Source organism: Platalea leucorodia (genome assembly GCF_965183815.1).
Source record: "Platalea leucorodia genome assembly, chromosome: Z".
Lineage (NCBI taxonomy): Eukaryota > Metazoa > Chordata > Aves > Pelecaniformes > Threskiornithidae > Platalea > Platalea leucorodia.
Genome location: NC_138858.1, coordinates 12,172,386 through 12,199,301, shown reverse-complemented (window position 1 = coordinate 12,199,301; position 26,916 = coordinate 12,172,386). Strand labels below are relative to the sequence as shown.

The following is a 26,916-nucleotide window of genomic DNA, read 5'->3' as shown; positions in this document are numbered from 1 at the left end:
TGCCACAACATGCGGCCAGGACATCAGCACGTGCCGGCAGCACGGGGCCAGTCTGCCAGGACCTGCCTCCTCCGGGTGAGGGTAACGGGGGCACTGGGCAAGAGACACCCCGCCCCCCAAGAGGCAGGACACATGCCAGGACAGGCTCCCAGCCAGCCCAGGTGGCCAGCGTGCCTCACCTGGATGCCAGACCGCTGCCCATGGGGTCTCTCTGTAAGGGGGACGGCCTTCACCCAGGGCTGGTACAGGGCTTCACTGGAAGAGCTGCCCTCTCCTTTCCCCAGGCTGGGCCTTTCCCTCTTGGAAGGCCCTCACGGGGTAAAGGCACGTCAGGCTGCTCCCGGGGAGGCAGACTTCTTTTTGGTGAGTGCTGGGACTTGCACCTTCACCCAGGCAGGAGGGGTCCGGCTCCCAGCCGAGGGCTGCAGCGCAAGACATCGCAGCAAGCACAGTGCTCCTCCACCCGCAAGCGGGACAGACTCACCCACCTGGGCGTCGTGGATGAACCAAGGGGACACTGGGATGCGTGCCCCGCAGCACGCCAGTGACAGTCCTGCCTGCCATTCCCACTGGCAGCACGCACCCGCAGCACCACAGGACCCTACCAGCTCTCCCCACTTCAGATGGTGATGGAGTTGGTGCTGGAGAACTGAGATACGTAGGAAGCCAGGATGGGGTTGGTGGGAAGGACTTTGATCGGCAAGTCCCAGCTGAAAGTGTCCACTTCCATCTGCTCCACCCCAGTCCAGGTGACAGCCTCCGACTGGCTCCCACGAACCAAGCAAGTCCCCGCCGACTCCCCGGAGGTCACAAACTCGAAGTGCAGCCTCCACTTCAGGGACACTGTGGGCAAGAGGAGGGTCAGCAGCCTACACCACAAGGGACGGGGACAGCAGCTGTCTCAGCGCTGGCTGTCCTGGCAAGGGGACACGCAAATAAGCCCACTCACGCAGGCCAGCTCCCTCCCACAGGACACAGCCCTGCTGAGCATCCTCCTGTGGAGACAAGCAGGGGCAGGTCCCTTCCCTGGTGGCCACTAACCGATGTTGGTGGTGAATCCCGGGGTAGAGCTGAGCGGGATGGGCAGGCTGAAGCTGCTCTGGGCTGTGTGCAGGCAGGCTTCCTGATGGCGGGCGTGCGTGCTGAAGGAGATGGGTTGCCCCCGCCGGCGCTGGAACTCCTCCTGGATACTCTCCTCCGTCTGCAGGCTCACGGAGAACTGCAGGGCAATCGGCAGGGTGCTCGCTCTCACAGCCTCACGCAGCCCCGGGGCCTCCGTTTCGCAAATGAGCTCAGAACTGGAGCCCTCCCCCACCTCACACCCCAAACGGTGTCCTCATCTGGGTCCCACCAGAAACCCTCACTAGAAAGCCCACTGCAGCCCACTGCAACCCAAATCCCTTCTTCCTCTCCCCCACGTGAAACCTCTGCCTCTCCCCACAGTGACCCCAAAGCCAGCACTGACCTGCAGACATGGGATGTCTCCTTCTGAGAAGTTAAAGGTCCCAATGACATCCTCTCCGATCTTATACACGGTCTTAAAGATGCAGAACGTCCCCACCTTCCCACGAGTGTTGCTTATGTTATACAGGTCTGTGGAGCAAGAAGAGGGGGGCGAAAGGGTTGCAGCAGGATGAGAGGATGACGATTAATCACAGAGCCCTGCTGCTTGGGCGGGAAGGACGCCCTGGAGGCGGCATTCCCTTTGGGAAAGGCCTGCAGCGAGCAAGAGCAAACCACACGCTGGCTGCGATACGCTGGGGAGAGGGTCTCTCTGGCTGAGTCAGGAAGAGCCTGAGACTGGCAGGGAGGAGCCCACGGGAAACTCTGACCCAAACGGGCCCTGATGGAGCTGCTCCACAGCTCCAGTCAGAGTTTCGCTTTGCCAGTGACAGATTTTTGCAGTGAGCCCCGAGCTATGCTTCACGCCCAGGTTAGGACAGCAGGTTCAAGCAGGGGATATGACCTACGCAGGCTGCGTCGGGAGGTGGCCACCATGAGCAGTTCTGTCGCCAGGTCCGCCAGGCGAGAGTCTTTCTTCAAGCCCTCCTCCTCCTCCAGGAAGGGGTTTGAGGGTGCAACGGCCTCATCCTGTGGGAATTGGTAATCCTTGAGCCCTGGGGAGAAGGTGAGAGCGTCAGTGGGGCAGGGCACAGCCAGGCCGGTGTCTGCAGGGAGGGCGGCACGTGGCCTTACCGTGCAGCACAAGGACACGGAAGGGAACGCGCAGGAGCTTGATGGGGGAGTTGACACGCTGGCAGCCGATGGTCAGCTTGTACACGTACTTCACCGACTGTCCCCGGAAAGAGGGAGGGCCGTCTATGGGCAGCGTCTCACAGTACGAATCTGCAAGGAGCGCAGAAAAGATTGCTTTCCAAGACTAAAAGGAAGCTCCTGGAACTGTCGTTCGCAGGCTCCCTGCACTGAGGGCTAGAAACAGCAGCGGGGCTGAGCTAGGGACAGGGCCCGGTGCTTTCTGCCGTCTCCTCTTTCCCACAGCAGGCCAAGCACACCCCGGGCTTCCCTGCACCAGCGCGCTCCTCCTCACATCACACGCGCCGTCATCCAGATGTTGCTTCCAGCACATACAACCACACACACAAACTCTGCCTCAAAAGAATGTGAAAGATGTAAAATCCAGGAACACAAACACATGAGAGCTAAACTTACTCATCACGAGTTCAACCTGAACTTGCCTCTGCGCACTTCCTTCGCATGCCGCGTTCACGATCCAGTCACATGCCGCAGTCTCCTCAGGGCTCTGCCCCATGGGGCGGAGAGGTGCTGATCAATACCTCATGCCTCTTTTGATACTCGCTTTACACAAACCCCAAACTCAGCAACAAAAATTAGTTTCTTCCTGTGTTTTCCCCTGAAGCACCGGGTCTAAATGGCCAAGAAACAATTAAGAGACCTTCACAACAACCTGTGGCGTATCCCCCTTGACAGACTGATGACTTAGACCACAAAGCCTCTGACTCCGAGACCTGTGAGATGCCGGGGCTTGGCTCCACACCACACTCAGCCCTCTCGAAGCCCCTTGGCCACCACACAAACCCCAACGCTTCTCAACGCAGCGTGAACACTTCTGCAGCTTTCCCAAACTGCATGCCGTATAACAAGAAAGGCGCAAACAGTGAACTGTGGAAAGTCTCCACCTCTCTGGCTTGCCCACCATGACGCAGATACACCCTGCCAGAGGAAGGGCAGCATCCTGCCGTGAAACCACAAATCCTTCCCCACGTCTGGCACATCCTAAACATTGAGGCTTAGATTAAAAGCTAGGGTTACATTTTAAATAGAACTTCGAGATTTAAAATAACAGAACTGGAAGGAAGAAAAAAGCCCATGCTAGTGCATAGCACCCACAAGCTGTCACACCTTAAAATACAAGGCTGTCCTGCTGGACCAGGGTGCAGGTAAAGCCGAGAACTGTCCTGACAGGGAGGAAAATCAGGTATTTCCAAGGAAGGAAGCAGACTGCTGTAACCCCCTGTACCAGGCTTAACAAGAGGGCTCACAAAGACCTTCGTGCTCAGTGAGGATAATGTAAGCGGAGACCACCGCTGCCTGAGGAGGATAGGCTGTTTGTTGTCTGGCACAGGAATGCCGAGACTCGGGAAGTCCCAGCTTCCGTGTGTATCCCAGAAAGAAGCACATTCCTGGTGCTACAGATGCCTTCCTTACCCACCCGCTGTACGCTCCGACTGGGCTCCCAGCCCGTGTCCAGGCTGCCTCCATTTCCTCCCCTCTCTGTGATCTACCAAATATTTGAAGGTATTACAAAACTGGAGAGGAGGCAAAAACAGCCACAGAAATGACTTGAGGGCTTGAAAAAATGTTTTATGGTGACAAATTTAAAGAGCTCAGTCTGGGCAGTGTGTCAAAGGGATGGGAGGTGAGTCAACTTCAACATATAGGCACAATAACAAGGAGAAGATATTGGGGAATGAGCTGGTCAGCAACTGAAAACAAGGGCTTTTATCAAGAGACAGCCTGACACAACCTCAGCTATACGTGCCAGCTCTGGCTACAGTTTAATAACATAGTACTCTGCTAAAGCAGAATTAAGATTTCTTGGGGCCTTTTTTTGCCTTTTCAAACTGTGTAGCAAAACTCAAAACTTCTGAAAAACAGGAAATGAAGAATTAAGATACACACCCACACAGCCTTAACTCTGCCTCCACAGAGCTGGCAGGAGCCCCCAGGAATGATCTGCACGCGTGCCAGCTTGCAGTCTCGCGTGAGAGGAGCAGCACCACAGGCCGACGGGATCGGTGTGAGCAGCCTGGCAGAGCCGTAGCTGTGAAACGGGGGTTTCAGTGCTAAAAAGCCCAGTGCCACACACAGCAGCATTGCACGCAACACGTGCAATGGATGCGCGCATCACGCAGCCAAGGGGAAAGGCTGTAACATATGGCAAAGGAACCTCAAATTGTAGTTTGCATCCTTCCTATGGAGCTGCACCCAACCATACAGCAGATGCAGGCTGCTCGCGCCAGTGTCACCCAGTGGCAGAGCGGACGCACGCTCACACACAATACAACATCACTGGGAGGGACAGACTATCGCTAGCTTAGCTGGGGGCTGAATAGCTTCTGCCTGCAAAGCCAGTGCACAAGGAAATCCTCTCAATCCATCCCAGTCACCTGGAGGCTGGACTGTCATCATTGATCTGCTCTCCCAGAGACTGCCCAGCCTGCCTGAGATGCTCCAGGAAAAGGGGCTTCCCCCTGCTCCCAGGAAATAGATGCTCCAGCTCCACACCAGCCAGCAGCGAGGAGCACAGGAGAACGGAGGTGAGGCTCAGGCCAGCTGAGATTTCTGCCTCCTCCTCCTCCCTGGCACAGCGGCTTTCAGAGAGCACAGGGGACCTCGGCTCCGATGCGGCAAAGCCAGCTCCTTTCCCCCGCATGCTGCTGTAGAATAGTAAGTAAATAACTAAATGGGCTCAGACGATAGGCTTTGCAGTTCAGGAGACACAGCCCCAGACAGCACTGCCACACCCCGCTAACCAGCTAGCCAAGCCAGGCTGGCTTCACCCTGTCCACCTTTCCCTCCAGTCAGGCCCCTCCAAGCCTAGAAAGGCAGGAGGTCCCAGCTTCAAAACCACCATGTCACAGCCTGCAGCCTCTTGGTCTCACTTGCAGCTCTGCTCTCACCACCCCAGAGCTCAAGGCTCCAGCGGAGCCCCCTCCAGCACAGGCACTGCCTCTCCGCTCCCTTTGCTGTGTGACTTGAGAGGTCGCCGTCAACTGTTCCCAGCGCATCCCGAGGACAACCAGAGGAAGCTGTCCACGTGTAGCCTGCAATGCCTAACGTTACACCGCCGCTGGACCACGGGCCGCTGGAACGCAAAGGAGATCTGACACATGCTGACAGGCTGGGTCATGCAGCCACCGACCAAGAGACAACAGCACATACTTGTATTTTCACAGCTGTCTACTCAGGTAGAAGAAGCTGCCTGGAACAATGAAAACAAGTTGCTGCAAATTCCTTGTGAAAATGATGAAAATTTCTCTAAACAGCCAAAGGGAAAGTAGTGATGAAGGAGAGCTTAAAGGGGACCCACTGGAAGGACACCATTTGAGGGCTCTGGAGACGTGGAGACCTTTGAGCAGAGAAGGTGAGAAGCGCTCACTTTTACAGCAGGAAAACTAGAACAGGCAGAAGACTCTGTGATCTCCAGGACAGCCACAACCCGAAGAGGAAGCACGGACCTTCGGAGGACGCCAGCCTAAATCCCAAAAATAGTCCAGTGTGGCTGAAGAAATAAAGGCAAGGAAATGCAGGTGCGCGTCACCGTTCCTTCAGCTGCGGCCAGGTGTTTCAAAACATTTTATGCCTCGCAGCTACACAATCGACCTGCGGCAAAGGACACGGGCCAGGGGCAGGACTGAGGGAGACGTTGCAGTATGCAGCCCTCATACGGTGGAGAACAGACTCTGGACGATGCAGCAGTTCCTTAGCACTCATGCTCCCACCAAAGCACCTCACCTTCCGTGAGCACCAGGGTCTCCCGCTTGCAGCACTCTGGTCTGCAAAGCCAGCCTGGAGAGCGGGGCTCCCCAGAGGCGAGCTCTCTGAGCAGGGGAAGAGAAGACAGGACTCACAGGACTTTGACTCCCCAGGATCCAGGCGCAAGTCGCAGAAGAGAATCTTTGGTGGAGTGGACAGGATACACTGACCCCGCTCTCCTGGAAGAGAAGAAGAACCACGTGAAGGCTGCCCAGCCTCGGGGGACACTCACTGCGCCCAGGCCACCCGGGCCTTATCCTCACGGGAAGGACTGGGGAGCAGAAGGGGTCAAGGAGGAAATATCTCATGCCCTGGTCAGATCATGAGACATTCCCAGAACAGCTGGACAGACAACCCTCACGTTTCGCTCCACGCTAGCGCCATTTTGATCTCAGTATTAACAAGGTCCTGCAGCAGCCATCACCAGGGAATCACACAACAAGAGCAACATGTACTTCCCGCTCGCTTCTACGCGTGCTGCCCTCAAGACACACGTTATCGTCTGCTTGACTCCTTGCTGTGCTCTCACCGTCCCTACCCGGGGTTACAGGAGTAGCACTCACCTCTGTTGGGGACGAAGACTGTCTCGTTCTCTGCCTGCACGTCGTGCTTGCTGCCATCAGAGGGAGGGAGTGCTACCCGGTTCTCGCTGGCGTGAAACTGGCAGTGGATCTGGGCGCTGGCCCACGCCAGCATCTCACTGAGAGCAAAGAAGAGCAACACTCGTGTCTATGCTTTAAACCTGGATTACAGCAAGCATGAAGTGACATGCAGAGCAGCATTCCGAGGCGCCTCCGGTGATAACGCGACCATCAGGGAAGTGGGCAGACTCAAAAGCAACAAATATCTGCAGCCTGGGTTCAGCTGCCCCTGCCCACAGCACCTGGCTGCCCCACGCTCGACACTCCCGAGGGCAGGCAGGGCACAGCCGTGCTCCCTCCCCACAGCACCGTCCCCCTCAGGAACATCAACTTCTGGTTGTGTCAGACCAGAGAAGGACGCTCCTGGGTCCTTCACAAGGACCGATTTTCTCCTCATGATGCAAGGGGTTCGCTGACAGCTACACGGGAGGCGAAGGTGTCATTTTGCCCCCTCTCTGTACAGCCACCAGAACTGCTTCCATCAAGCATGAAAAACAGTCCCATGGTTTGGACTCTGCTACGACCTCAGCCATTCCACAGGACATTTCTCATGGCATTACGGACAGCCTTCAGTTTCCAAAACAGTCATCTATTTTTATTTCAATAGCGGTCTCGTTAATTTAGCCAGTGTATGGTTCCCCTGGTGTTTTCTATCACGATCTGATTAGTAAGCACTGCCACCAGAGTTTTAGATGGCACAGGGATTTTTTGTGGCACACGGATCTCTCTCGATGTGACACATCAAAGCAGTTAAACGTCTAGACAAACCAGAGAAAAAGGCGTGCTGCGTTCGCTTCAGCTGACTAATAATGTGCTATTTGATCTTTTCTATGTGCTGGATGCCTTTACCCAAATATGCGTTGCTTACTTTACCCAGTTATCTCTAACCCCACAATTGTAATTCTGTATCTTCAAAAGTACCAGCACGGCTTTTCCATAAGGGCTGCCATAAGGTATCTGCTATATGGAAACAGAGAAATGCTCTTGCTTAAGAGACAATGTTTACTAATTTTATATAAGCTTAGCATGACTACAGTACCTTCAAACATTGTATTTTGAATCTTTTTTTTCCCTCCCATTTATTTTCAGATTGCGCAACAATAGGCCACGGGATTGTTTTCTTTTTTTTAACCAGACGCTCAAAACAAAATTTGCATGTGCCTGCCTACCAGCAGACCCGGCTCGTCCAGCTGGCAGGGCGCAGAAGGATCCTGCACTGGTGCTGAGGTCTCTTCCCTCCTCTCTCACCTTCCCCTACAACTCCTGTAGCCCACAAGGCCCCTGCTCCACACAGCCTTGGGGCAGAAGAGCTTTGTTTCCTGTACGCCTCCTACACCACAATCAAATTCACTTTCTGCCATTTACTTACTGTCCTTCAGTTCCGTCCCTATGCTTGAAATGCGTGCCTCTCGGTTCCTCCACCAGCACCGCAGCTTTTGCTAGCCCTGAAATCTTCCAGTCCCCGACAGGTCTATCTGCCTGTTGCAGTGACTGTGCTTTGATCTGGCTCATGCCTTTACGCAACCCACAACTTCAGTTTCCAAACCACCAATCTATTTGGCGTTGCCACTCGTATGACTTAGCCAGGTCCCGTCAGTTTGGGCACCTGCTTTTTTACTTTAAAAACCTTCCTTTTTCCAAGAGGCAGTTTTCTACGGACCACGACACACCTGAAGTTCCCAAATGAAGCTCCCGTAACTGCGCTGCAAACCTCCAAAACTGTTCCACCTGGTACCTTTGCAGTCCCATGTTTTGGAACCAGGAAAAACAGTGCTGTCACTACACAAGAGAAAACTCTGGAAAGCTAGACGTTTACGCCACAGCTGAATTTGAAAGCTGAATTCAGCAGGCAAGAGGAACGAGGAAGAAAAGGTGGAAAGTTAAGGAAAGCAATAAACAAAGAAGCCCTGCAGCGGTAATACAAGAGACTGCTTTGCTGCTGCTGAGACTGCAAGCGCTGGAAAAACAAAACAATCACATGTGAAATGCGTACTGGTGATGAAAAGATGCTGAACCTGACAGGGCTGGAAATGGACACTTCCCAGGAAGGGCTGAAGATGAGAGAGCACTCTCCACCCCACGGAGAGTCAGACAAGGCCACACACTCAGCAGACACAAAGGCTTTGCGTGACTGCTTATGATGCGGAGTCATTCCCCGTGGGCCAATATAGGAAGCTCCCATCTTCTCACATTTCCTCAACACCTATTTCAGGCACAGTAATGATAAGGGGCGATGCAGTACTCAAAAGCTGGGGCACAGAAAATGCTGCCATAGAAAGCTGCCTCTTCCTGACTGTAGGCAGTGCTCACCCCTTTGCCTGCCAGCTCTGGAGGCAGAGATCACACTGATATGTCAGCGCTCTGCTGGACAGAGAGTGCTCCTTCCATAAACGTAGGAAACAATGACGTTGCCTGGATGTTGCCCTGTGAGTGTGTCACCCTGGTGTAACTAGATATCCCACTCTGACAGCCAGTTTGGCTTCATTTTCTGCCAGTAACCCTGTTGCTGAGGGCTCACCTGAGGGGCAGTTAAAAGCATCTCGAACTGCATACTTTTTTTCTCATCTCTTTCTTAGGGGCAGAAAACCAGAATAATTACCTCCGTTTCAGCCCCGACATAGTGATGGTGCAAAGCATCCTTAAGGGAGTACCTCGGGCAGGGAAGTCACCAGTGGCTGAGCTGGCACTATTGCCCCACAACCCAGCCATGACTACATCTGGCTGCTCAGGAGGGAGGGAGGGCCGTTCCCTCTGGAAGGACCCAGAGAGCTCTGCCACTTCGGGGCTTCATGCACCGAAGGGCCCACCGGCACAGGCTGCCGTACCTGCTGGCGGAGGTAGACGACGCCGATAATGGGTTGGTGAAAGTGATCACGCACTCCAGCACCTCCCCTGCCAGGAAGACGGGCCCGCGGCCCAGCTTGGCCAGCACCTCGATCATGGCTTGGGATGGCCCTGCTGCACACCTGCCAAAAGAAAAAAAACAAATATCACCGGGCATGGAGAGAGGGCTGGGTGCTGTAATGGAGGGGGAATGGCAACAGCCAGGCCGGGAACATGCAGATGGGGAGGTCAGGGGGGGCTCCAGCTCTGGACACAGCACACAGACAGGTAGAGGGGTCAGGGGCAGCCCTGGTGTTGCACACACACATGGCAGGGGGAAAAGACAGCCCTGGCCTTGCACACACACATGGGGGGGGGGGGCAGAGACAGCCCTGGCCTTGCACACACACATGGGGGGAGGGGGCAGAGACAGCCCTGGCCTTGCACACACACATGGGGGGGGGGCAGAGACAGCCCTGGCCTTGCGCGCGCACACACACACGTATATACAAGGGTGTGCAGGGGAAACACGCACAGCCCTGGCCATACACACAAATAATCCCCTCCCTCAGCCCCACACAGAGGTGGAGGGGCCAGGACCTACCGCGGGGGGTGAGGGACAGCCCCGCCACCCCCAACCCGGGGGGCCCAGGGGGCGGCCTCGACCGCAAACACACAAACGTAAACGCCCAGCAGAGGGGCCAGGGCCAGGGCCAGAGGACCGCACGCCCCCCGCAACCCCAGCCCCACTCACCGCGCCGCAGACGCCCCGCTCGCCGCTCCGCTCCGCGCTCCGGGCCCGGCTTCCCCTCAGCCGCTCAGCAGCTCTTCCGACCTGCTCGGCAGCGCTCGGAGCTCGCTCGGCAGCGCTCGGAGCTCGCTCGGCAGCGCTCGGGCGCCGCTCGGCAGCGCTCGGAGCTCGCTCGGCAGCGCTCGGGCGCCGCTCGGCAGCGCTCGGAGCTCGCTCGGCAGCGCTCGGAGCTCGCTCGGCAGCGCTCGGAGCTCGCTCGGCAGCGCTCGGGCGCCGCTCGGCAGCGCTCGGAGCTCGCTCGGCAGCGCTCGGGCGCCGCTCGGCAGCGCTCGGAGCTCGCTCGGCAGCGCTCGGAGCTCGCTCGGCAGCGCTCGGGCGCCGCTCGGCAGCGCTCGGGCGCCGCTCGGCAGCGCTCGGAGCTCGCTCGGCAGCGCTCGGACAGCGTTCCGGGTTCGCTCGGGAACTCTCGGGCGGCGCTCGGGAAGCGCTTGGCGAGGCTCGGGAGCTCTCGGTCTCTGCTCGGCAGCGCTCGGGTGCCGCTCGGGAGCTCTCGGGCGCCGCTCGGCAGCGCTCGGTCGGGCCGCCTCGGGATCGCAGGTCGCGGCGGCGGCGGCGGCGGCGGGGCGGGGACCGGGTTTCCGGAGGCTTTCGGCGGGGCGCCGTGCCCCGGGGGCGCGGGCGGGGCGGGGCGGGGCGCGGCGGCGCGCGCGGTGAAGAGGGCGCGCGCGGGGCGGGGGGCGGCGATGGCGGCGGCGGCGGCGGCGGCGGCGGCGGCGGGGCCGCTGGTGCGGCGGTACGAGGGGAAGGCGGGGGGCCGCGGCGTGGCGGCGGCCGGTTGGCGCGTCTGCCTGGCGCACCGCTTCGAGGAGCCGCGGCAGCCCTACGGCACCGCCGACCTGCCGCTCCGCGACGTCCTGCGGCACATCGGCCTCGCCTTGCGGTACGGGGCGCGGGGGGAACGGGGACCGGGAGCGGGGGGGGGGGGGGGGGGAGGCGGGCATGGGAGCCCCTCGGTGCCCCCGGTGGACGGAGAGCAAAGTACGGCGGCCCCAGGAAGGCCCCGGGCTGGAGGGAGCCGCTCCGCTCCCGCAACCGAGCTGCCGGCACCCGGCCGCCTGCCTGGCGCCAGCACTGGGAGCACTGGTGCAAACTGGCCGAAGCTGGCTTAGGGGCAGCACCCAAAACTCAGCAGGAGCCGGGAGGGCTCGGGGCATCACTTGTGGGGGGGAGACCCCCGTCTCCCACCCCCGTTTGCGGCTTGCTGCCGGTGCCCATCACCGCCGTATCTTGCCTGGCCCCTTGCATAAGGCGCCTCTCGGCGGATGGGGATTAAGCTCGAGGGTAATTGGGAGGATTTTTGGAATGCCGTGCGCTATAGCAGGTTTGGGAATGGGGACTTTTCCTGACTTTGCCTTAGCGTGAGCTGGAAGTAAGCAGGAAAAACGCATGCGGGAAACAACAGTGTTATTTTAACCTTTAAAACTGCTGCCTGGCTGCTGGCGGTGTTTGCCTACCCATCAGGCTGAACGTTGAAACCCATGACAGTGTGATTTATTTCCTTGTGCTTGCTTTATATCTTCTGCCTCCATTTTCTGAGCCTTTTCCTGCTTGATGTCCTTGGACCTTACTGCTTGCAAAGCTGGTTCCTGCAAAGCCTGATGAAGGGGCAGATAATGGACTGCTTTCAGGTGCACGGTGTGCCGGTCTGACCTGAGAAATCCCGGCACGAGCCTGGGCATCAGGGAAGGGAGAGCGTGGATCATGTGCGGGCTGCTGGAAAAGCCGCCATGGCAGGTTGGGAATGAGCTGAGCAAGTGAGAAAGCATGAAGTTCTGGTGGGGTGAGCAGGGAGGAGAGGTGATCGCCTCCGTGCCAGCCTGGGGAGCTGGCACGTTCTCACTGGGGTCTCAGAATGGAGGTGGCTTGCATCAGTCATAGAAGAAGGTTTTAAGGGCTTTTCAGCAAGAAGCTAATAGTCAAACCACTGCGTCTTCCCCCAGGAAGGCAAATTAGGAGGTAATTTGGTTGTTGTATCAAAATACTTGTGCAGGGCAAAGCTTTGTTGCAAGGAGACTCCAGCCTAGAGAGCGGAGGAGAGGAAGGGCCAGAGCGGCAAGAAATACCTGCTCAGCTTTGAATTAAAACCCGAGGGCAGCGGCGTTGGCTGGCGAAGGGCAGCTGATGCGGGGATGTGAGGGTGTGTGGGAAGCTGCGTGCTCCTGGCGTTGGTGGGTACCCGCGCGTCTGCCCGGCGCAGGCAGCCAGCTGATGGCAACCCGGGTGCTGGTGCTGTAAGAGGAGCCTGGAGCTCAGTCCCACGGCACAGCGCATGGGTCTGAACCTCCGGAGCCCTGCGGTTTGGCGTGCCCTCTCCCAAATGACCCGTGAGGAGCAACAGCCCCTCTCTTAGGGGCACCCGTGCCAAGGGTGCTCTCAAAATCTGGCATGGCTGGGTGCATCAAGTGCAAGGTCAGCCGGTGCAGGTGCTCGTACCTCTGGAGATGGCTGGGAGCACCTTGGGGTTGCTGCATGTCTTCGGCTGAGGAAGTCTAGGACTGGCAGAGGAGCCACCGCGTCCTGGGTTGATGTGGTGTTGTGCCGAGTTAAACCTCTGGATGGTGGCTGCACGCTCCTGCAGCCCCAGCCCCTGCTGCGGGTGGCATGGCAGGGGTGTCGACAGCCCTGGGATGGGATTTTTGTGAACTGGGGCTCATCGGGGTAGCTCCTTGGTGGGGACACCCACAGCTGCAGGTGTGGCTGTGGCGGGCGCTGGGGCCGGTGGGGCAGGAGAAGAGGTGCTGGCAGGGTGGGCTGGTGCACCCTGGGAGGGCGGCACGGCACAGATTCGAAACAGCTGGGTGATGTCTGGACAGGTTTTAATTGTGCTGCCAACTCTAAGAGAAAGAAATGCCCTCCAGCCCTGGCAGGGCTTTTGGTGCTGCAGAACATGAAGACTTTCTCCCAGTTATTCTGCAGCCCTGGGAGAGCTGTTAATAGCCAGCAGCTGGGCATCGACCACCTTCTCCTCTTGCCCCGCACCATGCGGGGAGAAGCTGGCAGGGGAAGAGTTTGCTATTGAGATGGCAAAATGGCTTGGGCAGCGGCCGGCTGTAAATCCCAAACCTTTCCCACTGCACACTCCTGGAAAACCTGCTTTTTGAAATCCCTCCGTCACCTCCTTTCCAAGGAGCCAGGATGCACCGCCATGCCATGCCGCAGCCGCTCTGCCTGGGCACCTTATTTCCCATCACCAGGAACCTGCTGGGGAAGCAGCTGGGTTGGTTCTCTGATGCTGGGTTAAAAAAAAAATAAAATCATTTCCGAGAGAGGGAGAGCACGCTGCCAAAACCTCGCCTCAGCAGCATGAAGCCGGGGCTATCTCAGCTGGGAGAAGAGCAGTTGCAGCAGATGTAGCTTGAAGATAGCGGCAGGCCCTGATTTGGGGCGGTCGTGCAGGCCAAGCTGGTTCTCGTGGTGCCCTGGACCTCTGCAGGCAAAATGTCCTTAAACAGTCAGACATAAAGGTGAGTCTGTAGGAATGGAGAGCAGGCTGCAATCAAGTCCTGTGAGACTGCAACCTGGAAATTGTCACCCTGAGAGGGATTTGAAGACCTTAGATGTTGGTGAATAAAGGTGAATGTCCAGTGACCACGCAGCTGAAGAGGCAAGTTTATTTGCTGAGGAGGAGTGTGTAGGAGCAGGGGGAGTCGTGGAAGAGCCTCTCCCCCTTGGTACCGCCGTCCCTGTGAAGCTGGGGATATGTGTCCCAGGGGATTAGTGCTCGCCTGTTGCCCATCACCTGGGCTCTGCATCCTGTGAGCCATCGGAGCAGGACAGGCGCTGTGCTCCCAGCTGGGGTGGCTTTCTCCTCTCGGTGGTACAGCATCGGTGCTTGCAGGTAGCTCGGGGACATTGCCCACCTGGCAGCCAGGGCCGTGGAGCCGCCGGTTGGGTCTTGCTTGTCTGTTTGCTGGGGGAAGTTCAGCAGCTTCTTCTGGTCTGGTAGCTGGTTTCCGTATGCTAATTGTCTCTGTATGGAAGATTTAACTTGGGGCGGTTCATTAGCAAAAGCCGGTCCTTTACGAGCACCGACTCGGAGCCCAGCCCTGCTTCTCTTGCCCGGAGTGGTGCCGGCACACCCAGGCGCAGGTGTGCCCCTGTTTGGGTGTCTCTCGATTCCCAGGCCTTTGGGTGAGAAATTATCTGATGGGCAGTGCCTGGCTGCGCAGCTGGCGTGCGAGCAGAGGTGAGTCCCCGGGATCCTGCCAGCTGCGGACGGCAAGCATCACCGCCTCCGGGGCAAGGCTGCCCCGTGCTGTCTACCCCCGGGGATGTGGCACTGGGATGCGGCAGGGCTGTGTGTGACAACGGGGACCTGGAGGTGGAAGAGCAAGGCTCACATCCCCGGAGCAGCTTATGGCTTCCCTGGGCTTGTGCCTCCACTCTCAGACCTTTAGCAGGATGTGCCCTACCAGGCATGGAGGTGGTGGTGGTGGTCCTTGCATGTATTCCCATTTCTCTGTGGGCATCTGGGAAAGCCTCCTGCCCTTTCACGAGCTGGGAGCCCTGCTCTCAGGTATTGGAGCGCTCTGGTTTTGTGCTGTGCCCTTGCAGGCAGCCCTGAGCTGCCTGCACTCTGCCTGCTGACCGATATGGACCGCACATGGATGGCAGGGGCTGCCACCCCATGCGCCCTGGGACACGGGTTCACATTGTACATCTCTACAAGAGGGGCAGCTGCAACGTATGCTGGTCGTGTCCTGCCCAGTGACACCGAAGGGAGAGTGATGCCTGCTCCCATCTTCTTTCATACCTCTCTTTCCCTTGCAGGTACTTCAGGTGGTGGTACAAGAAGACCCGCATAGAGAAAAAACCTGCCTTCATTGACCTCTTGTGTGCTGTTCCTCTGCAGCAGATCTATGGTCAGCCTCCAGTTTAGGCACTGGAATGGTGCAGTGCCTGGTGTGCTGGGTGGGCAGGGATTCACGTGTGGCCGTCAAGGTGCTAGAGAGGGGGAGTGGGTCAAGGAGGTTCTGTGGTGCGGGCAGTGCTGAGCGGCCCCCGGAGCTGCACCGGGGAGGGGGGGGGGTCCTTGGGCCAGACCCCACCATGGGGAGGAACAGGGGTGCTAATTTCAGCTGTCTTTGCCAGGGTGCCCGCTGGGCGGGATCGGGGGAGGCACCATCACCCGTGGCTGGCGGGGTGAGTTCTGCCGCTGGCAGCTGAACCCAGGCATTTATCACTATGAAACGGTCATCGCCGACCAGGTAGGTGCAGCGGGGTCTGCGAGGGGTGCAAGCAGCACTGAAGCCGCCTGGGTGGCTGGGCTCTCTGCTCTTGGGCTCATCTTATCCCCTCCGTGTGCTCCTCTCCTTGCCAGTTCACGGTGTGCCTGCGTTGCAAGGGGCAGACAGTTTACCAGCAGGTCCTGTCTGTGGAGAGACCCAGCACTCTGCAGGGCTGGAACTGGGGCTACTGCGGCCACTACGCCTTCTACCATGCCCTGTACCCCCGTGCCTGGATGGTCTACGAGCTCCCGGGGCAAAATGTGGTGCTCACTTGCCGCCAGGTCTCTCCTGTCATCCCCCATGACTATAAGGTAAGGAGGCGATGGCCCCACGCTGTTTGCAGCCTGTCCCACGGGAGCGCCGGGCCGCACCGTGCTGCAGCAGCACGGCTTGTATGGAGCAGGTTGGCAGGGATTGAGCAGAGCTACCTGCATGGTGGGGGGAAAGCATTGGCACAGCAGAGACGGGGCTGAGATGCTCCCAGGACAGGCACTGAGCTCAGTGCATCCCCCTTGGGTAGCAGAGGCTCGGAGCTGGTGCATTTTTGACCCCTGAGCATCGACTGTGCATCCAGGGATGCTGCAGTAGAGGAGTTCCTTGTCCTGCCCACCTCAGCATTGCCTGAAGATAACCAGGCTGGCGACCTTGTTAATTTTCTTTCCAAGCCTGATCCCTTCTGTCCTAAGACCCTGTCCCTAGTGCCAGCTGCCAGGTGTGTAGCAGCTGGACCCTGGAAGGCTTTGCACCTCCTGGGGCAGTTGGTGCTGGAAGGGTTATCCCTTTTTCCTTGTGCTTAGCTCTGGCAGCTGCTCCTTTCCCCTCTGACCTGTGCTTTGACTCTTTGTACTGCTTGTTCCCTGCCTTTGGTTTTGTCCTGTGATCATCCCAGCTCCCGTCCACCTGGAATGACAGGTCCAGAGCTGTGGCCTTACTGCATGGAGGATCTGGTGGTAGGGTTTTGGGAAATCCTCAGCCTGTACTTGTGGGTTGGTTTGTCAGCTGGGTGTTCCTGAGAATGTTTTAGCTGCCTTTTGCCTGCCATCCTGGAGGGAAGAGCTACTTAGTATCTGGGCTTTCCCAGCTGGGCTTTCCCAAAATTTCCCCGTGTCTCCACTCAGCAATGCTCCCAGGCAGGAGTAACCCCCGCAGCAATGCGGAAGCTCGGGACAGCGGCAAGGGATGCCTCGCTGCTCCCGCATGCTGCTCCTGCTCTCTCCCAGCCCTGGGCGAGGGCGGCAGGCTGCGCTGCCGACATGCCTGACCTTCCTCTTACCCCAGTGAAGCACGTGAACCTGTATCAACCTGTTGAGTAGATGGGTGGTGAGGCACCCGTCTGAGCCTTAAATGCTGCTTTCCATCTGCATATTGCCTGGTGTGGGGTTTGCTAGCCCAGGGCTTGTGATCTGAATTTTGTATTGCCTGCCCCCAAAGTTCCTCTGCTCCTGCTGCTGCTCCCCAGCTTGGCAATGGTCTCTGATACCGAGTTGTTCCTGATGGTCTTGCTCCCGCTGCATCCCGCGTGGTCTCCCCAGCAGCGGGAGAAGTGATTCTCCGACAGCTAACCGTGGAGCAGCAGCCCTAAACGCAGCGTTGTCTTTCTCTGCCAGGACTCCAGCCTGCCGGTGGGAGTGTTCGTCTGGGAGGTGGAGAACGGGAGGGATGAGGACGTGGATGTCTCCATCATGTTCAGCCTGCAGAACGGCATGGGAACAAAGGATGACAGGAGTGGAGGGCACTGGAACGAGCCCTTTGCCTTCGAGAAGGAGGGCGAGCGGGTTGCGGGAGTCCTGCTGCACCACTGCACACGCGTGAACCCCTTCACCCTTGCCATCTCTGCCCGGGAGAAGGTAAAGGGCTGTCACTGGTGGTGTGGCTCCCACTGGGGGGTTGTACAGCCCTGCTGAATGGGGGGGGGGGGGGCTGCTTCCAGGCAGCTGGTAAAGGATGGGTGTGCGATGGGTTGGGGTTGGCGCTGGTCCTCAGCGCTTGCCTGACTGCTGGATAAGGTGTGGGGACGTGAATTCCCTGAGGACACCCTCTTTGGGGGAGGGTGCCAGGAGAGAAGCTATGGGTGAAGCTTGCAGGACAGCAGGTGAGTAGGTTTGGAGTTAGCATTGCTAGGCAGCATGCAGGGAGTGAGTGTGGGGTCCCAGAGTTTTTGGGGGTGTGGGGGGGTACCCCTTAAAAATACCAGCCCATGATGATCCTCTTCCCTTCCCCAGGCTGGCACAGGAGTCACCCACCTCACGGCGTTCAATCCCGTGGGATCGGGTAGAGAGGTGTGGCAGGACCTCCTGCAGGACGGCAGGCTGGATTCCCCCGCTGGTGAGTCCCTCTGTGCCCCGTGGGACGGGTGGCAGGGGAGCAGGGGTAACGGGTGGCCATGCTGGTCACCGGGCACAGGGCACCCAAGCAAGGGCGGGTTTTCCTTCCTTGGTCACCTTGGTGCCATCACAAAAAGCTCTCGGTGATGCTGTGGCTCATTCCCAGCTTTAGGCTGTATCTGAGTTTCCTATTGTTTGTCACGCTGTCCTTGTTGTGATTCTCCAAAAGCTGTTCACACCACTTTGGGACTGTTCTCGGCTATATTAATTGCACATGCCAGTATCTTGTTAGTCTGTGTAGGATTGTACACTGAGTTGAGATTTTGGGTGAGTAGCCAGGGCAATGCCCAGTCACCTTCCCTGAGTTCCCACTGCCAGTTCTGCAAGCTGGGCCCCATCAGATTTGTTCCAGCAGGCGTTTAGCAGTCCTTGGGGTTTGGTGCTGCCATCACTTGCTGTCCACTTGTTACTACATCGGTTTCCTGAAGGTGTCTGGTATTCCTGTGACACTTCTGCATCATCCTCAGTTGTCCGCTCCCTTGGCAGAAGCCTTGAAGCAGGGTGGCATCTCCCAGCCCTTGCTGCTAACCTCTTATTGCGATAAAAGGTGACCATTTGCCTAATGTCTCTGCCAGCTTTTGAACAAGGATGACGCTGACAAACTAGTGATGCTGGCACTGGGCCTTTGCAAGGATTCTTGAAGCTTAAATTATGTAAATAAAGTGTTTACATAAATATTTCCGGAAAACTAAGTTTCCTGCCTAGGTGCACTCGGAGCTTTCCAGGCTATTGGGATGTGGTTTTCCTTTGTGCATGCCAAGCATTATCATAGTCAGGATCTGTTAAAATTGTTGCTTTAATGAGTTTACCTGGCATGCATGTCAGAACCGGCGTATAATTATCCAGCCGCCTCAGGGCTTTTCTTAAATACAGGCACAGTTCAAGCACGCTGCAAAAAGCTGGAAATGATGACTGTCACTAGAAAGTCACAGTGCCTCTGACTGCAGTGCAGTTACAAAGTCATGGGGTGCTCTGTCCCTTCCACTCGTGCCTGGTGGCTTTTCCTGCCTGATTTGTTCCTCTGCTTTGATGACTTATTTTTTTACCGCCCCCCCCGCCCATGGCAGGTATTTTTTTCCTGCTTGCAAAAAGCAGTTACTCACGTGCGGTAATGTCATCCCTTAAAACCCTGGGGATGTACCCTCCAGGCTGCAAGGGAGCTGGGGCATGCCCAAATAGTCTCGTCCCCCTTGAGGTGTGTGGGCGCATCAGTCACCCCCCCCATAGGGTTTCCTTGGTCACTTGTGAATATTTTTTTTTTTTCCCCCGGCAGGTAAAAGCAGCCTGACAGAGAAGGGGGAGGTGACGGCGGCAGCGGTGTGTGCCAGCTGCAGGGTGCCTGCCCGGGGTCACAGGACGCTGGAGCTGGCCCTGGCATGGGACATGCCCCGTGTTCATTTTGGCTCCAAGGAGAAGCTGCACCTCAGGTGGGTGGGTTGTCTCCAGTGGGGCTTGGCTCATGTCCCCGAAGCCCCCTTCTCCCCACCTCTGGGCTTGAGTGCCACCTGGGGAGCCTTGTGCCACCCACTCCCTGCGGCTGTGGCCCTGCCAGCTCATGGAGGAGACCCTCTCCCCAGCCCCTCAACACCCCTGCACTAGCAGCCGCGTTATTCTGGTGTTCATTATAGCCCAGCCCCTTTCCCGTGGCCAGGTGGGCTTCCCAGCCTGAGCCCGCAGTGTACTCACCAAACCCCCGCTCGGCAGGCGGTACACCCGTTTTTTTGGCAGCGGAGGCGATGCCGCTGCTGCCCTGTCGCATCACGCACTGACGCACTACGAGGAGTGGGAGAGGAAGATCGAAGCGTGGCAGAAGCCCATCCTGGAGAACAGGTAGGGTAGACAGGAGCACCTTCCCGGTGGCTTCCTGGGGCTGGTCAGAGCAGGAGCATCACCACCTCAGCTTCTGCGGTTGATTTTCCCCCCCCCTCTTGCCCGCAGCCAGCTGCCGTCCTGGTACAAGTCGGCCCTCTTCAACGAGCTGTACTTCATGACGGATGGGGGGACCATCTGGGTGGAGCTGCCCCCGGACAGCTGTGCCGAGGACCTGCAGGGGCCGGCGGGGGCTGGCCTCTCCCACCTCCTCCCTGTCCTGCGGGAGTATGGAAGGTTTGCTTATTTGGAAGGTAACTTGCAGGGACGTGATGGATGGTTCCAACTCAACCCCTCCCCATTGCTGTCACCAAGTGTTTTTAACCTGCCAGGGAGATGCTTTTCACACCTTGATGGGTAGGGAGCAGCACTGTTCCCAGCAAATCCCCTTGCAGGACCAAGCCCTGTCAGACATGGCATGAGGTCTTCTCCAGAGCCCCGCGTGCAATATGTAGAGAATAAAAACCACTTCTAATGGGAGCCCCTGCCTGTGCTGGGAAAGAGCCCACCCTCCTGGGCCATGTGGGAGGGAGGACGTGCCCCTCCTTTCCCCTCCCTGTGGCAGGTCTGCCATCCGTCACCATCTTCCCCGGTCTTTCCAGGCCAGGAGTACCGGATGTACAACACCTACGATGTCCACTTCTACGCCTCCTTTGCTCTCGTCATGCTGTGGCCCAAGCTGCAGATCAGCCTGCAGTATGACATTGGTGAGTGACCCAGGAGACCCTGGCTTGATGCCTGCTGATGTCTTCACCTAGAGAAGAGACAGGGGATTTGGGACAGCATCTGCCATAGAAATCTGTGCTGTGGAGCCAGCAGCCCCCTCCAGCTCCTCTGCTGGGCCCAGGACTTGCAAACCCACAATGTTGCTGCCTCTCAGCATCTCTCTGCCTAGCACTGGAACGCCTTCTTGCTGCACTGGGCTTGCACAGCTGGCTCTGCTTCCCCTGGGGGATTCCCTGGTCTTACAGCTCTCTCCGTGCCCCTTGCAGAGGAGAAGCATGGAGCTGTTTGCAGACCCTGGTGCTTTGGGTGGGCTTGGAGGCTGCTCAGTGGTGGCCTGACCAGTGGTGGAGCATAGCCCTTTGCTGGGCTGTGGGAGGGCTGAACCCACTGGGTTTCCCTCCAGCCCTGGGTGGTGCCACCACCTCCTTAAGCAAGTTGCATGTTCCCTGCTGAGGGGAGACTGGGAGCAGCCTGGTGTCCCCCTAGGCCTTTGCAGAGGGCTGTGATCTTGCAGCTGGAGCCCCAAAGGGCAGCCTGGCATGCTGGTGCCAGTGGCCCTGCCTGTGCCTGTGCTCGGAGCTTGCTGCTGCAGTGCCTGCTGCCTTTCTAATGTCTCTTGCTCTGTGTCCTCTCCAGCTGTAACAGTGGTGAATGAGGATGTCCAGCCTCGGCAATACTTGATGTGTGGTCAGACAGCCCAGGTGAAGCTGAAGAATGTGGTGCCGCACGACATTGGGGACCCAGGTGAGGGGTCTGGCCAGGCCTGCTGGGGGGCAGAGGGGGTGCAGGGCTGCTCACACAATTTTCTCAGGGTAGTTAACTCCCAAGCTGTGGGAAAGAGGTATGCTGCATGGAATATGCTGTTTGTTTTCTGGGAATGAAAAGCTTGGATGGTTTGGAGTAGTGATGACGACCACACTGCATGGAGCTTGTAGAAGGGAGACGGAGGGAAGCTGAGCAGTAGCGGGAAGGCTGCTCTCACTAGAGATAGCACAGGGTGCAACGTGTTATTTTAGTGCTGTTTGATCACAGCACCCTTGAGACCTTGCTCCTGGGTAGGAGGGGGGACATCTGTTGCTGCCCTGCTGCATCCGCTCTGTCCTTGCTTAGCTGATGAGCCGTGGCAGCGTGTCAATGCCTACCTGATGCACGACACGGCCGACTGGAAGGACCTCAACCTGAAGTTTGTGCTGCAGGTGTACCGCGACTACTACCTGACACACGACTCCCTGTACTTGCGGGACATGTGGCCAGTCTGCCAGGTACTGGGAGGAGATCAGACCATGGGGCATCCCCTGCTTCTCACTTCCCTTGGGAGCCGTGTGACATCCCAAGAGGATGGATGCTGCCGAGCAGAGCGTGGGGGCAGCCAGGACATGGGGGCTGCATGACCATCTCCTGCCTCTTCCGCAGGCTGTGATGGAGTCAGAGCTGAAGTTTGATACAGATAACGATGGGCTTATCGAAAATGGTGGCTTTGCAGACCAGACATACGACGCGTGGGTGGTAAATGGAGCCAGGTGAGCAAGAGAGGCAGGTGGGGGTTGGAGATGGGGAGCGTGGGGTGGGGAGGTAGCTCAGAGCTGGGACCGTGGTCCCCATAGCTTGTGGAAGCTCCGTGCAAGCCGTGGGGTATCCCATGTTGCCGACGCTGCTCTCCTTTTGCTCCGGCAGCGCGTACTGTGGTGGGCTGTGGCTGGCAGCCGTCTGCATGATGTGCAAGATGGCAGAGGTGCTCGGGGATGCCGAGATCCAGCAGAAGTACACGGACATCCTGAGCAAGGGCAAGGAGGCATTTGAGAGGATGCTCTGGAATGGTGGGTGCTCGCTTGCTGGCTACATGTCCCTTGGGAGGGGGACAGCTCCAACTTGGGTCACGGAGCCTTGCAGGGGATGGGGGAAGGAGGGGAGATGCCATCCCTCCAAGTGGAGGGGAAGGAGAAGGTACCAGGGAGGGAACAGAAAAGGTATGGTGGTTTGGGAAAGGAAAGAGAGGAGAGCCTTCTGGAAAAAGCTGCGATGCTCCTGCGTCATGGGGTGGAGTGTAGGGACAGCACACGTGAGCTGGGGTCCTAAACTATGGATTTAAAACTCTTTCCTGCCTTTTTTCCAGGAAAATACTACAACTATGACAGCAGTGGGAGCGACACCTCCAGCAGCATCATGTCAGACCAGTGTGCCGGGCAGTGGTTTCTTGGAGCTTGTGGTCTGGACCAAGGGGAGTTTGAGGTAAGAAGGGGCAGCCTGATGCAGGGTGGGGGTGAGATGGGACCTGTGCCTGGAGGAGAGCAGCAGGGCTGGCACACGGCGTGGGTTAAGCATTAAGGGCTGTTGCAGGGGCTCCAGCCTGCTCCCCTGCAGTGGTGCATGCTCAGGTGGAGGCTGTTGGATGCACATCAGTGCAACCTGCCTTAAACCAAGATCTGCTCATGGAAAGGCAGTGCAGCAGGGGTGTGTAACTGCAGTCAGCTCTGGCACACGTGGAGGAAGGTCACACTGGGGTTTGCTCTCGGCAGGGCACTATTTGTTTAAAAACAGGACAAAACAGTGCATGAAACTTTCCACGTGTTATTTGCTGCCCAGTTTAAAGTTCTAAATGAATATCCAAGGGAACTAAAGCTTGTTTGGGGCCCTAAAGTCTGTTGGTCTTCAGTTGCAAGAAGAGAACTTGCTGAAGACTCCCCTTGTCTGATGGGATGGTAAGAGCAACTGCTGATGGTGCAATACCTGGAACAGAGCTGGGAAGCAGAGAGCCACCATATGGATTATTTATGACCCATAGACAGTTGTCAGACCAAAGCTGTCTGTGGTGGTGATGGACAGGCAAACGCTTCGGCTGACTGAAGGAAGGAGTGACTCTTGGCTGTGTGAGGATGATGGACCATTTCACTGTCTGTTGGTACCAGAGGGGAGCTTCAGATGACCTTTCTTGGGAGCAGCTTGCGCTGAACACTGGGATTTAATGAGAAATGGGTGCTTGGTTGTGCCCTCCTGCATTTATGCCAGTGTGGGTCCCAGGAGTGTGGGGACTGGGGCTGTGCCTGGGGCTCTGGGCAGGACCTCATGCAGGAATACCCAAACATCCCTTTTGGGGGGAAACAGTAAATCTGGTGCAGTCCAAAAATCTTGCTTGCCTTGGCCTTTTCTTGCTGAAGGTGGCAGTCTTCTCTGCTGACTGGTGAGCTTTGAGCTCAATGGAGATGGGACTGGTGAACTTCTCTCTTCTGTTACTACAGCCATCGAGGTTTTTTTTTTTTTCCCCCCGTGTATTGTGATCCCTTGCCTGGCTGGCAGCATTCCTGCTTGTAACCTCATTAAGGCACCCCTGCTGCGTGCGCAGGTCAGTAATGAAATACAAAGCCTGTGACCCCAGTCCTGAAGAAACTGCCCCAAAACCTTCTGCCAGAGACATCTGCTTCACACCACCCTTCTGCTGACTCCTGCTCCTTAACAGCACTGGGGCTTACCTCCAGAGCCATACCAGGAAAAACGACTGTGTCAGATGCTTGGCTTTAGTGTAGATAAAAGGGATCTGCTGCTTTTCCTTTGAGTCTACCAAAGCCGTCTGGTTGGGCTGCCCAGCCTACCTTGGCAAGCTCCCGTCTGGTGTCATCACACCTCCCGCTTCCCCTGGCTCTGGTGGCACCAGACTGGCAGGAAAGGTCTGGCACGTCCCTGGGCTGTGCCCACCAGCCAGGAGCTGCTGGGCTTTTCCCTTTCTTGCAAGTAGATGTCATGGCTGCTCCATGGCATCGCTCCTGATCTTGGTCACCCTGCAAAGTTCTTGTTCTGGCTTCCTCACCGTTAGGTAGGCGTGGGGTGGAGAGGAGCCAGACCTCCCCTTGCAACATCACCGAGCCTTGAGCTTTCCTTTTCTCACTGAGGCAGGGACTTCTGCTGCGCTGACACTTCCTAGTTCTATTGCCAATAATGAAAGCTTTATTTACTTTCAGCTGTGCACAGAGGCTTTTCATCTTAATGGAGCCCTTGCTGTGTTGCTGCTCCACTGCTTTTTGTTTGGCTGGCAGGTGTTTTCATGCTCAGGTGGGGTTGGTTGGTTTTTGTTGGGTTTTGTTTGGGGCTTTTTTTTTTTTTTTTTTTTTTTGGCAAGAGCCTACTCAGCATGGTACTTCAGTCTGTTCTCGTAACTGTGTTGATCTCTTGGCCTTAATTTGTTGAACACCTTTTTTTTTCTGCCTTATCGGAGGGAGGAAGGTTTTTAATTCCTTCTGATAAACTCCTGAAATGGTTGTTTATCCAGGGAGCACTATTGACCTTCTGTGGGAGTTTTTAACTTTCACTTGGGATAAAAGTTTCAAATCTCTCCTACCAGACACAGAAAACCATCAGACATCTCGGGCATGACAGTCTGACCTCTTCATCCTCAGGCTGCCCCTTCTCTAGCCTCAAACTCCCCTTGGTCCAGGCCATGAACTCTTGCATCACCACCCAGTTACAAAATTGGAAGGATTAACGTCATTTTGAAGTCATTCAAAACTAAGCCCTGTTTGGTTTTTTGTTTTGTTTTTTTTTTTTTCCCCTGAGCTGAAGCTGAATCTTGCCCCCCTGCTCAGGATTACCAGCATTTACCCAAACAAACCTACCGGTATCCACAACATACACTTTGCAGCTGCAAGATGCATTCTGATGTCATCAGACTGGCTTTGCCATAATCTTTCCCCTTAGCAGAAAGGCACCTCCAGCCTCACTGATCCCAGACCATCCTTTGGCCACCTCTGGCCAGTGTCCCATCTCTTGTAGGCATTGCAGTGCATCCTGTAGCTGCGGCAGATGGGCTGAGAGAACAGCACAGCGGTTTTACCAGGAGAAAGTCTAGGCCTCAAATAGTTGTTAGCCTGAGAAATGAGCAGTGGTGAACATAAACCAAAATGAGGATGGTGTGATTGGCTAGGTCTCCAAAGCAAGCTCCCAAGAGATGTAGGGGGGTTTAGCCGGTGACTAATGGTGAGAGGCTGTTTATGGAGACACACTAGTTGGATGAGCTGTCAGCCTCCCTCATAGGAAGGTGGAATGAAATTCAGCATTTCTTCTGTTGAGCAACAGCTTTTTTTTGTTTTGTCTTTTCGGGAAAGAGACTTTTTCACTTCCTGTTATTTTCCTGAGGTGGCTATTTATCTGGCAAAGAGTGTTGACCTCTTTCTAACCCAGCCTGAGGGGTCTGCGTGAGCGCCGAGGCCAAAGCCCTCTTTCTCTCTCTCTCTCTGTACGCAGGTTTTCCCCAAGAGTCATGTTGTCAGTGCACTCAAGACCATCTTTGAAAAGAACGTCATGAGCTTTGCCGGTGGCACCATGGGAGCGGTGAATGGCATGAGACCTGACGGGGTGCCCGACACCTCCAGCGTGCAGTCCAATGAGGTCTGGATTGGCGTGGTCTACGCCTTGGCTGCCACCATGATCCAGGAGGTGAGTGGTGATGCTGCACCCCTCAGTACGTGCCATCTCCTTGCACACTGTGGATGGGCTGATGGTTGTCCTCCTTCTGCTGCAGGGGCTGGTGGAGGAAGGCTTTCATACGGCGGAGGGCTGTTACCGGACAGTTTGGGAACAGCTGGGCATGGCTTTCCAGACACCAGAGGCCTATCGTGAGAAGAAAGTCTACCGTTCACTGGCTTACATGCGGCCCCTTAGCATCTGGAGCATGCAGCTGGCCCTGGAGCGCAGAGCTGGCCAGGCACCAGCACCCGTGCAGCCCCCCCAGGTCACCATCCACCCTTGAGCCTGGTGGCACTGAGCAGGGCAGTGGGTGCAGCGAGGGGCTGGGGGGACCTCAGCTGGTGGGTAGGGACCCTTCCCTCCCCTTCTTTGATAATACTCACATTGCTGTTTTCCTTCCCTACCTCCACTACATGCCCTTCACCTCAGGGGGCTTCTGGCCACCGATGCTGAGCACGAGGGGGACCAGAGGTGTGGGTGATGTCTCCTTAGAGAGGAGAGGGGTGGGATGAGGAGGTGCTGCTGGAGCCTGTGCCTCCCCTTCACCATTGCTCAGGGCTCTGACACCCTGCAGGCCCCCCAGCCATCCTCCACCGGAGCTTGTACCTTGCCCAGGAGCAAGGAGCCCTCTCTCCTGCAGTCAGTGGGCTGGATAAGGTGGGAGCTGACCTGCAGGGCAAGAAAAACGTGTGGGTGTATGTGTGTGTGAGGACATGGGACTGGTGCACGCAGGCACGTGGATGCTGTAGTTGTCCCTCCGTTGTGTGACACTGCAAACACAGACTGGCTCTGCCTGAAGGCACCAGCCCCAGGAGAGCCTGTGGCAGAAACAATCCCTGGGGGAGCCCCGGCTCCCCAGCCCCTGACAATCTGAGCCCAAGCAGCAGGTCCTGGTCTGGTACCGTGGCACCCCTCCCTGCTGGCGCCGGGGGCGGGCAGCGGAGCACATTTTAGGGGATGAA

At 57.0% G+C, this 26,916-nt stretch overlaps 2 protein-coding genes across 2 annotated transcripts; one reads left to right on the top strand and one right to left on the bottom strand.

The window, feature by feature from the left end:
* Positions 1–6: 6 nt before the first annotated feature.
* On the bottom strand, positions 7–10,383 carry RGP1 (RGP1 homolog, RAB6A GEF complex partner 1). The gene is made up of 9 exons (XM_082337144.1): positions 10,237–10,383; positions 9,485–9,625; positions 6,582–6,718; positions 6,114–6,197; positions 2,197–2,346; positions 1,971–2,117; positions 1,466–1,593; positions 1,042–1,219; positions 7–843 (listed from the first exon to the last, which is right to left on the bottom strand). Exons 2-9 carry the CDS (start codon positions 9,598–9,600, stop codon positions 620–622), a joined length of 1,164 nt encoding a protein of 387 aa, XP_082193270.1. The 5' UTR covers positions 9,601–9,625; positions 10,237–10,383; the 3' UTR covers positions 7–619.
* A 593-nt stretch (positions 10,384–10,976) lies between these two features.
* Positions 10,977–26,861, top strand: GBA2 (glucosylceramidase beta 2; the record flags this gene model as incomplete). Its single annotated transcript, XM_082335382.1, has 17 exons — positions 10,977–11,173; positions 15,064–15,155; positions 15,385–15,500; positions 15,614–15,832; positions 17,129–17,368; positions 17,744–17,846; positions 19,179–19,332; positions 19,610–19,735; positions 19,844–20,028; positions 20,377–20,481; positions 21,137–21,244; positions 21,611–21,762; positions 21,914–22,020; positions 22,175–22,317; positions 22,614–22,729; positions 25,733–25,924; positions 26,010–26,861. The coding sequence occupies 17 exons, from the start codon at positions 10,977–10,979 to the stop codon at positions 26,235–26,237; spliced, it is 2,583 nt and encodes an 860-aa protein (XP_082191508.1). The 3' UTR covers positions 26,238–26,861.
* Between the last annotated feature and the right edge of the window lie 55 nt (positions 26,862–26,916).